General features: G+C 32.5%; 1 protein-coding gene across 3 annotated transcripts; it reads left to right on the plus strand.

Moving 5' to 3' along the window:
- Positions 1-2,975: 2,975 nt before the first annotated feature.
- Positions 2,976-9,417, plus strand: LOC123211806. 3 transcript variants are annotated; one of them, XM_044630714.1, is made up of 11 exons: positions 2,976-3,347; positions 4,356-5,285; positions 5,580-5,709; positions 5,820-6,274; positions 6,561-6,641; positions 6,737-6,835; positions 7,616-7,774; positions 7,961-8,047; positions 8,231-8,302; positions 8,573-8,889; positions 8,992-9,417. In XM_044630714.1, coding segments are annotated over exons 2-11 (2,205 nt in total). In that variant the 5' UTR covers positions 2,976-3,347; positions 4,356-4,481; the 3' UTR covers positions 8,993-9,417. The 3 variants fall into 3 exon arrangements, with proteins under 3 accessions (XP_044486649.1, XP_044486650.1, XP_044486648.1); XM_044630715.1 differs by having other exon boundaries at positions 5,820-6,059; positions 6,123-6,274; positions 8,573-9,417; XM_044630713.1 differs by having other exon boundaries at positions 8,573-9,417.
- Positions 9,418-11,071: the final 1,654 nt, after the last annotated feature.

Raw genomic sequence — 11,071 nt, forward strand, 5'->3', positions numbered from 1 at the left:
TAGTCTAAGTTGATCTAGGGTCAATGTAGAAGTAATTCTGGATAATGCGGTGTACTGTGCACGATATATCATATCTGCCCAGAAGTGTTTAGACTCATCGGGGATTCACAACTCACCTTCAACATATTTTTTTTACGAGAAATATCCTGTAAAAATTTTAAAAATTTGTAAGACATTCATAAAAAACAAATATGTAAACAAATGTAGTAATGGAAAAAAACATAGAAAGATGAAAAATAGAAAACAATAAAAAAAGAAATGACAATTTTAAAAACAAGATTTCATTATCTTAAAATGGGGAAAAAAAAAGAACTGAAATTCGAATTCTATACATTGAAATACCCTAGAATGTCAATAATCGAAAAATCATTCAGAAATCTAAAAAAATACAAGTCGATATATTCTAAAACTGTGAAAATAAAAAAAATGAAACTGAAATTCGAATTCTATCTGTTAAAATTCACTAGAATGTCAATAATTGAAAAATAGTTCAAAAATCCTCAAAATACGAGTCGATATATCTTAAAACCATGAAATTCAAAAAAATGAAACTGAAATTTGAATTGTAAATGTTGAAAGACCCTAGAACGTTAACAATTAAAAAATTATTCAAAAATCTTCAAAATACGAGTCGATATATCCTAAACTAGTGAAATTCAAGAAAACGAAACTGAAATTTGAATTTTAAACATTGAAATATCCTAGAATGGCAATAATAAAAAAATTGTTCGAAAATCTAGAAAATACAAATCGATATATCATAAACGATGAAATTCGAAAAAACAGAAATAAAATTCGAATTCTATACGTTGAAATACCCTATATTATTAACAATCGAAAAATCAACCGAAAATCTGAAAATACAAATTGATATATCCTGAAATGATGAAAATAAAAAAAACGAAACTGAAATTCGAATTCTATACTTTGAAATACCTTAAAATGTCAATAATTGAAAAATCGTACGAAAATCTTCAAAATATGAGTCGATATATCCTAAAATGGTGAAATTCAAAAAAACGAAACTGAAATTCGAATTCTAAACATTGAAATACCCTAGAATGTCAATAATCGAAAAATCGTTAAAAAATATGAAAAATACGAGTCGATATATCATAAAACGGCGAAATTCAAAAAAACGAAACTGAAATTCGAATTCTATACATTGAAGTGCCATAGAATATGAACAATTGAAAAATCGTTAGAAAATCTGAAAAAAAGAGTTGATTTATCCTAAAATGACGAAAATCAAAAAAATAAAATTGAAATTCAAACTCTATAAGTTGAAATACGTAAGAATGTTACTAATCAAAAAATCATTCGGAAATCTGAAAAATACGAGTCGATATATCATAAAACGACAAAATTTGAAAAAACGAAACTGAAATTCAAAAATACGAATCGATATATCCTATAAACGAAAAAACTGAAATATTGAGTTAAAATTACATCATTACATCGTAAAATCTGTCAAAAAAACACAAAAATCGAAAAACCAAATCTTAAATTCGAAAACTATATATCGAAAAACCTTAAAACATAAAAAACGGATATAAAATTTGAAAACTACACGTCGAGAAACCCTAGATATGAAAAATATCAATTTACCCCTTGAGGAAATTTCTACTACAAACAGGTCCAATATTTACCCTTGCCCCCTCAGTAATTTTCTAATCTATTAGCGCCCCTGCAGTTTCAAAAAAGTAAATTTTCCCCCTAACCCACAATATTCACGATATTACCCCACTGTCACATGACAAATTTCAGAAACACCTCCTGTGGACTAACCGATCTAGGCCAACTCCCTAATGTTTTGAAAATGCTACTTAACCCACGGTCAATCTCTTCTGACCGTGAGAGAATTCGTCCTGACCGTGGGATACACTGTTCCCACGGTTGGACTGCCGATCCCTTCGAACGTATTTTTTGACCAAAAATTCGCCGTTTCGGTCTCCAGTTTCAACACAAATCAAATCTATATAGGCTATAACACAAAACCTTTCAAGAAATTCAACGAAAATAATCAAGAATCAAAACATTTTAAGCATTGTTCAAAATTGAAACCTTAAAGTTTCAAACCGCAAAATCTCACTTAAATCTCAATAATATGAACAATAACTTGATTCAAACAAAATTAGAGAAGATATACTAACTTTCTTTGTCATTTTTGGTCATCGAAAAACATGAAAATCTTCGAAAATCTCTTCGACCGTTGGATGACGTGGAGCAAAAATTTTCTTTGAATTTGCACAGTGAAAACCGTGGAAGATTACCGTGGGAAATAAGGAAATTTTCTCTGTTTATATATAGGGGTAGTTTGGTCATTTCACAAAAATGGGGCAATTTTGCTCAAACCTTATTATTTTGGGTAATTTTGCTTATATCCCCTTAATTTTGGCCAATTATTATAATTTCCCTTATATCAATGACATCTTGATTATAGGAAATAATATACCGAATTTATAAGAGATAAAAACTTAGTTATCTGAATTCTTCTTCATGAAAGATTTAGGAGAAGTGGTCTACATCCTCAAAAATGTTATATTACCATGATGTACATCTAAATTAAGTTTTATGTCTTTTTTTCAATTGAAGGATCTAATCATCAAGTGAAAAGTCATTTTTATTCAAATGTTGTTTTGTTTTTGGGATCACAAATTCACAATATTATAGTTGTATAACCTATAATACAGGTTTCAGATAGAAATCAAAATTTATGTAGTCAATTTCAAATAGAAACTGACTTTATATATTTTAAAATTAATTCCTATTTCTATAATTAATTTGCTTTAATTTTAATTTTTTAAATTTTTACAAGGTACTCGCCTCTACGAGGTGTATTTTGTATTTTCTTGAGCCTCGGAGGGAATCGATATGTTCCCACAATTGGTACTATTCAATAAGTGTCAGATTTTTGAGGATTTTAGACTTGTCCACGTGCATATGTTTGTATAATAAAAGTAAATAGGGAAAATCCTTAATCCAGACTGGCACAAGGCATTCCTATGCCGCGATAGGAGATGGCGATCTCCAAGTGAGCCAAACAGTCGGTAACAACAATAACTCACAACAACGCAACTGTGATTAGCTTCGTGTTGGTGCCTGCGTGCCTTTGCGTTCCTTGCCAGTCGAAAATATTTTTACATTTTTTTTTAATTCAGAACTGTTCAGTTTTGACATTCCTTTTTTTTCAACAACACAATCAGTTCAAGAACACCACCAGCATCACTTTTTTATTACGACCCTTTTCATTTTTTTTTTAATGCTAAGAAACTCCTTGTTTTAGGGCTTTCTGGTCATACTTTTCTCGCTATCTCACAAAGTGGCTGCACTTGGCTTTACTTGAGGTATGCCTGTAGAATGAATTGCTTGTATTCATATTTATTAGTCTGAATTTGATGTCTAAATGTTTTGAGGATTGTTAAAACTGTTTTGTTTTTAAATGTTTAAATTATGAGGTTTGGTTCTGAAATGGGTTTGCCCTGGTTTCATCACCTAGGCGAGTTCATGTCATAAGATCATCGAGAGCCACGGATTATAGTTAATTTCTTATAAAACTAAGTATCATAGTTCTATTTTGTTGAAAATTTGATACTTCAGCCTATAGCTAACATGGGTGTTTTTTCAATTTTGATTTAATTAATTAATTATTTTTTTCTTTTCTGGCTTGATAATATTCATTTTGAGTTCGATAATTATAAATTTAGCTTGTATATTTATAGTTCATTATCCATAGTTGCAAATGCATTGCCTTAAAAAAAGAAAAAAAAAAAGCTTGTACTGATGTAGAAATAATTTTGCGTGTTTGTGGTGATATTAGAATATAAGTGGAATTTTTTTGATGATATGGAGTAAATGATCCTGCAGTCTTACTGATAGTCATTTAGCTTCTTGCAACTTAAGCATTTTAAATGTTTTGTTTCATTGAGCTCTTTGGTAATGACTTGTTATAAGTATTATTGAGATCATTTCTAAATTTTCAGTTCAAAGGGGAAATTTTAAATGGTGGAGCAGTTTAATTTATCTTATGTTATAAACAGTTGAAAAGTAAGGTGTAGAGCACCACTTGTTACCTATGTGCAAAATATGTTTTTTTTTTAGGTTGAGTATAGTATTGGTGGTTCTGGCACTGTTAGGTCAATCAGTTTCTGGTTATCCAAATTTTTAGTTTTATTTGACCTTTGTTAGTGCTTGTTCTTTATCAAGTAATTTTTCCTCCTGTTGCATTAGTGTATGCAAGATCAGAAAACAATTGATTAGGAGCATCAGGCATGACTTTCCATTATATATCAGAAATTTTCTGGTGGCAAGCATCCTTATGATATATATAAACTGATTATATTTTCTGTGGACAGATAATATTCAAGTGATAGAAAAGTTTGTGTTTGTCTTGTGGAATCCATCTTGTATAGTGTGGCTTCAGTGATGGCTTAAAATGGATTAAATTGTTCCATAGACTATTTCTTGATAAATATTGTTCCATGGCTCGGAAGGGTAATCAGCAAAAGAATGGTTTGAACCGTCACAGAAAAAAGGGTTCGAACTCGGGGTCTGCTGTTCCTGATATGACAGGATGGGGTAGAGACAGCAATGTAAAGGTTTTTCCTCAGGAGGATCTCCCAGATGGTAACCATCAAGGCATTCCTTTTGTGGACAGTGCAAGTAAAGCCCATCATGCAGGAGATGAGAATAAAAGAAAGCAAAACTGTGGGGCTTCTCCCAGAAAAGAGAAGCAAGGAACAGATTTGCAAGGTATTGAACGATCAGTTTCTTCCAAGGGCAATTGTAGTGATGAAATTGGCAATATTTCTTTGATGCAAACTCCTAATATAAGAGAAGTAATTGCTTGCCGTGGTAGAAAACATGGAAAGAGTGGTCTTGGTTGCTTGCTAAATGGACTGCATTTTAAAAATGCAATGGAGGATGTTAAGTTGCCAGATAATGCACTGGTTAGAAGCTTAAGGGCACATGTGTTATCCAAGTTGAAGGCAGCATTTGAATTGTTAGAGAGGCTGATGCCATTGTTTGTGTCTCTAACAACAAACTTTTATAATGCCCTTGATTATGTTAGAATTATGTTTCAGCAAGTTTATCCTGTTGTTTTAATTTTTCTCAAACATTTGGCAAGCGTACTACTCCTTTTATCAATGGTTTGGTTGGACTGTGCTCTTAGGGGCATTGATTCTTTTCTGCGGATGGGGACAACATCTTTTTTTTCAGTTATATGGTGTAGCATTCTCTCAGTAATTGCTATGGTTGGGATGTCAAAGTTTCTTATGGTCTTGGTAAGCGTTGTTGCTTTCTCTTAAACAAAATTTTGATGCTTTAGTTGTTGAAGTTATTATTGAGATTTTGTTATATATATGACTGATTGTACCTTTAGTCTGCAGTATTTTTTATTTTTTGTTCTCTTTTATTTATATGATTATGACTATAATCCTTACATGTGATAGAAACTTATTTTGTCAACTATGAAGCATCCCTCTGCACCCTTAAGGTCTCCATATGGTTAGATCTTTTAAAATAGCTGTTGGTTTGCATGATTACTTGTTTAGTTGAACCAAACTTTGTATTCTCAGGTTATATGTGCTTTGGTGGCCTTTTTTAGTGGGTTTACCCTTGCAATCATGGTAGTTGCCCTTTTGGGAACTGTTTATCTATGGATTTATGGAAGTTTTTGGACAACAGTGCTTGTTATCTTCCTTGGAGGTGATCATTTTTCCCTTTTGCCGATTCTGTGTGTCATTTTCTGTTTTTTTTTTTGGTTCGATGTATGTTTTCCTGACCTGGCAAAGATTTAATACGTATTGATGTTTCAGGATTGGCATTCAAGTTGAGCCATGAGAGCCTTGCGCTATTAATTACAACTCTGTACTCAATATATTGTGCTTGGACTTATGTTGGATGGCTTGGTTTGTTGTTGGCACTGAATTTATCTTTTGTCTCAAGTGATGCTCTCATATATTTCCTAAGAAATAACATAAATCAACAAAGAAGAATGGATGGAAGACCCCATGAACAAACCTTTGGGATGCGAGGTGGACCGGGCTACTTCAATGGTGAGTCAAGGCATGCTTCATCTTCTGATAATGCCCCAGAGATAACTGCTGATTGTAGTGCAGGAGTGCCGTCAACCAGTGGAGCAGACTCTGAGATGACGTCTGAAGATGAAGTTGCTCGGTTGTTGAACTGCCCTGATCACTACTCAGCTCTGGGCTTGTCACGATATGAGAATGTTGATGTTTCTGTAGTGAAGCGAGAGTATAGAAAAAGGGTATGTCCAGTCTCTGTTTATCATTTTTATGATGATTGCACTCATTTTCTTCACTTGCTTTTTATCTGCTAATTATTTTATTTTCTTTTAAGTTCGTCTTACAGATCTATCAAAAATGTTTTGATAGTCTTTGTGGCCAAAGTATGGTCTTATAGCTATCAGTGCTTCTTTACTATTAGACATGTGCTATTACTTTGCTATTTTTTTACTCTTCCCATAACCAAAAATCAAAGAAAAGAAAGGAATAAAATTATGTATTTATAATAGAGTTTTTCAAATAATTTAGGCTATGTTGGTCCATCCTGATAAGAACATGGGTAATGAGAAAGCTGTGGAAGCGTTTAAGAAACTTCAGAATGCTTATGAGGTAAATTTTATGGTTTCTTCTAAATTGTCTAGTGAAAGAATCATTTTCATGTTCTACAGACCTTTTTTAACTAATGTTAAATTAAAATTTTCTAGGTTCTCCTCGATTCATTGAAGCGAAAAGCATATGATGATGAGTTGAGGAGGGAAGAACTGCTAAACTGTTTCCGTAGGTTCCAAAGTGCTTCTCAAAAGGTTTGAATATACTTCTTGTTCCTGTTATTTTCCCAGTTTTGTCTTTGTTATTAATTTAAAATTCTCATGCTTCTCTTTGTTTTCCACCCATCGATTTTCTTTTGTCAAGAAGCCCTTAGCTTGTTCTTACTTGATAAATTCTTCTAATTTGATGAAAAGAAGTTAAAAAAAACAAAAAAAGAGTGAGATTGAGTAATTTTGTACTCTGAAGATCAAAATTCATAGTGACTCAAAACACTGCATTACTTTTATTTTTGTTTTGAGCAAAATTTCATTTGTTTAGTTGGAAATGATTTCGCTCATATTTTTGTGGTTGCTATCATTTTCCAAGTTTAAACCGAAGTTAGCAACTGACAATGCTGCAAGTGGCCTAGTTAGTTTTTTGTCATTTATACTTTATATATGACTTGAAGTCTTCAATTGTTGGCCTTTGGTTATGTTATTTATTACAATGGTTGTCTTAGATTTCACAGAGTATTTTCGTTGGATCCTCATTTATTTCCTCTTTGTGATTGAAATTATTTTTTCTTTGCTTTTCTTTTTTCACTGCCAATATTTGTGGACTGCATAAAGCAGCTAAGAATTAAGATTAGAACATTTACTCAAAAGTGCAGCAATAACATGAAGGGTGTTATGAAAGCGGACAATTAGATAATTGTTTTTGTGATGCATTAAGGTTCTATAAACTTTGAACTCTGTTCTTAGTACTTAATATTTTGCTAAGTTTTTTTATCAAATCCTTAAATCGTACTTGGCTTTTGATTGTGATTGATTCCCCAGAATGGTAGGCATGGTTTCTTTGCATCCAAATCTGCAAGGTCAGAGACTGATAGTGAGGACCCCATTGGAGATTCTAGGCAAATAGCCTGCAAAAAGTGCAACAATTTTCATCTATGGATTGAGACCAAGAGAACAAAGTCTCAAGCAAGATGGTGCCAGGTTTTTCCTTTTGCTTTCTAAAGTTGTGCATGGTTTTAGATGCCAGCCATTAATAAATATTGGCATTGAAGATATTATTAGTACAAGATAGGTCCAGCTTTCTCTAAGTGTGGTGTGCCTTTTGGCTGTCAATGAGAGAATTTTGTTCCCGGTGCTTATATTTTTCCTGTTGGTTTCCTTTTGAAGGAATGCAAAGATTATCATCTAGCAAAAGATGGAGATGGATGGGTTGAACAATCTTCCCAACCCTTCTTTTTTGGATTACTGCAGAAGGTAAGCGTCTATTATATGTGCATAATTTTATTTTTTTTGCCTTTATCATAATTAGCCACTTCTATATATTTGAAAGTCCCAAAAGTTCGTGCCATAAATCTATAGAATCAGACACAAGCCATAACTTTATAGAAGACAATTTCGAGGCATGGTTCTGCTTTTTCACTGAAAGTTAATGTGCAGGTAGATTTGCCTTCTGCATATGTTTGTGCAGATAGCAAGATATATAATGCTACTGAATGGTACATTTGTCAGGTTAGTCATTTCTTCTCATCATAAATCAGTTTTCATATCAAGTTAAATGCCTTGAAAATGAAGGGTAGATTTTTTGTTGTTGTGTATTATAATTTTTGAAGATTTGGGATTGATGTAAGGGAGATGATATAGTGTGGATAATTTTGTATATCAAGTTGTCGTACATGTTTTGTGACTTTTTCATTGAACACTTGCACACAAATCAGTAGACATGCCTCTACACTAAGAAAGATTGGAGTACATAAAAAATTGATGGGACCTTGATTGCAGGGAATGAGATGTCCGGCCAACACTCACAAACCAAGCTTCCATGTGAACACTTGTTTAACCTCCAAGCATAGTACTGGCAAGGGAACAAGTTCTGGCCAAAGAGGTGGTTGGATGCCAACATCTAACCTGGACGAAACCATGACTGAAGAGGAATTTGTAGAGTGGTTACAGAATGCAGTGCAGTCGGGGCTATTTGATAATTTTGGGGCTAGCACCTCCTCTGAAAGCCCAACCACCAGTGCTGGAACAGGCTTCAAGGGCAGTGGTGCCTTTAATAGCAGTGGCAACAAGAGAAAGAAAAAGGGAAAGAAGCAATGGTGATTTCTTCTTTTTCTCACGATAAACTTGTAAGCTTTTTAATTAATGAGCCTACAAAAGATGGCTCTGAATCTGATGATAGATCTTTTGTCTTTTTTAAGAAAGAAGTCCTGAGTAAAGCTTTCCAGCATACGAGTTGAAGAGCCTTTGAGACGCGAATATGTAAAAGCTTGTATAGCTCTTTACGTGATCCAAAAATCAGTTTGAGATGTTTTACTGGCGTAAAATTTGTGCACCACCTTATACTGGAAGATGATGAATTCGCTTGAAGGGTTAAAATAGTTTAATAGAAGACGAGAATGGCACTCTATGGTTCAGAAAATGCCAATGCCAATGCAAATGCTGGCAAAGAAATCATTAATTTTGTGATTTCTCTGTATTAAGCATAGCTGTTTAAACCTTTTTTCTTCCCAAAACAACTTTGTATCAAGCATCACTCGAACTCTCACAATTGACACTTAAATCCTATAAAGTGCTAAAAACGACATTTGTCACAAAGGAAACTATATAAAAGAAGTTTTAAGAGATATCAAGAAGTTTTTTTTTTATATTTTTTATTCTTAAAACATGTCTGTGTTATATAAATTAAATTATCAACATATATTTCACTTCCTTTTTTTCATTTTTGTTTTAGTTAGTGACATTATTAAAAAATTAAAGAAATTGCAAATATGTAAATCTATTGGGGAAAAGAATTGTTTACATTTGCATGACTTTTTAATTTATAATTTTAAAAAATAGCATATTTTCTTTGGACAGAAGTTCGTTTCTTTAATTATTGGAAAATTAATTATTTAACCATTTTTTTTTATTTAACCAATTTTGTTTCAGTTAAAAATTCAAATTAATATCACTTTTACCCTTCCTTTCAATTTTAAGAACCCAAAGCTAACTCTTTCGGTTAATCCAAACAAATTCATTCGCCTATTGTTTCAATACTCTTATTTTGGTAGAACATTTGAAATCCCTAGAAAGTGAAATGTCCTATACCTTGTGATTTTCTTTGTTAATTTGATATTTATTGATAAATGTAGTTTCATAGTTAAATTAGTTAAAATACTGGTTATTTTATATAAAAAATACATTAAATTTAGTTGAATATATGTTTTTGTGGTATATTTGTTGGAAAAATTGAAACCCTTAAAATTTAGAAAATTCTCGTGGGGTAGACCACTTAGTACGCCGATAGGCTAACAGGATGGTAAGGTTGATGTAGGTTAGGTAGGCTCGTGAACATAACTGTTCACAAAAAAATTTTCCTGTTAAAACTAATGAAGTATTGTCCACATGAAATTTTATCTTTTTTTCTTCTGAATCTAGTTTTTTGTCACAGCTTTTTATTAAAATTTTGTGTTGTTTTAATTACAGGTACACTTTTCATTTCAAAATGGTTGAGGTTATATTTATGGTTAGGTTAGAAGGAAAATGGGTAATCGGAGATATTAATATTATGAGATATATAGGTGGAGATGAAAGAATGACAGTAGTTGCTGCAAGAATTAATCACGAAGGATTGATTGAGGAAATCTCTTGTTGTTTGAGAATCAATTGAAGACAATTAAATTTCCACATATATACTAATTCTGGAGCCTAATTGCATGAAATGCCCAATGAGACCCGAGATGATTATGATATTCTATGTTTGATGGCAGAAGCAAGAAGAAAAAGGCTATTGACACATCTTTATATTACATAGAGTCATAACGAAAAATAAACAATCTTGAAAAAGAGCATGCCGAGGAAGAACAAACGGAGGATGATTCAATAGAAAGGGCACAATGGTAGAGTTTCCCAGAGGAAGATAGAAGAAGTAATGTGAATGATATTGATTAGGATGGTTTAGATTTATATGTGCCAGCTAGGGAGTGTTGGGGTTGGTGCCCTAGAGTCAATCCCTATGATGATACAAGTTCATTAATAAAGGTAATAATTGTAATCTACTTTAATATTTTATTAATATATGTTCAGACAAATATCCTAATAATAGTTGAATTGTGACGAGGGGATTAGTGTTTGACACCTGATCGTGAGAGCAAACCCTATGTGCACATTAAGTAGTGATTCTTAAAACGTCCATAACTCTGATATTACCATGACCAAGGGCACAGGTAATAGTGATAGAATTATCGTAGTATTGAACGACCTCATCAAAAGACGATGACAGTTCACATATGTCAAAGT

The sequence above is a fragment of the Mangifera indica genome, chromosome 3 (assembly GCF_011075055.1).
Source record: "Mangifera indica cultivar Alphonso chromosome 3, CATAS_Mindica_2.1, whole genome shotgun sequence".
In the NCBI taxonomy this organism is placed as follows: domain Eukaryota; kingdom Viridiplantae; phylum Streptophyta; class Magnoliopsida; order Sapindales; family Anacardiaceae; genus Mangifera; species Mangifera indica.

Bases quoted from the DNA above. Each gene is read 5' to 3' on its own strand.
- LOC123211806 (XM_044630713.1), top strand. From the start codon at position 4,482: ATGGCTCGGAAGGGTAATCAGCAAAAGAATGGTTTGAACCGTCACAGA. The intron at 8,048-8,230 runs GTAAGCGTCTAT...GTTAATGTGCAG, and splicing joins TTTTTGGATTACTGCAGAAG to GTAGATTTGCCTTCTGCATA. The intron at 8,303-8,572 runs GTTAGTCATTTC...CCTTGATTGCAG, and splicing joins CTGAATGGTACATTTGTCAG to GGAATGAGATGTCCGGCCAA.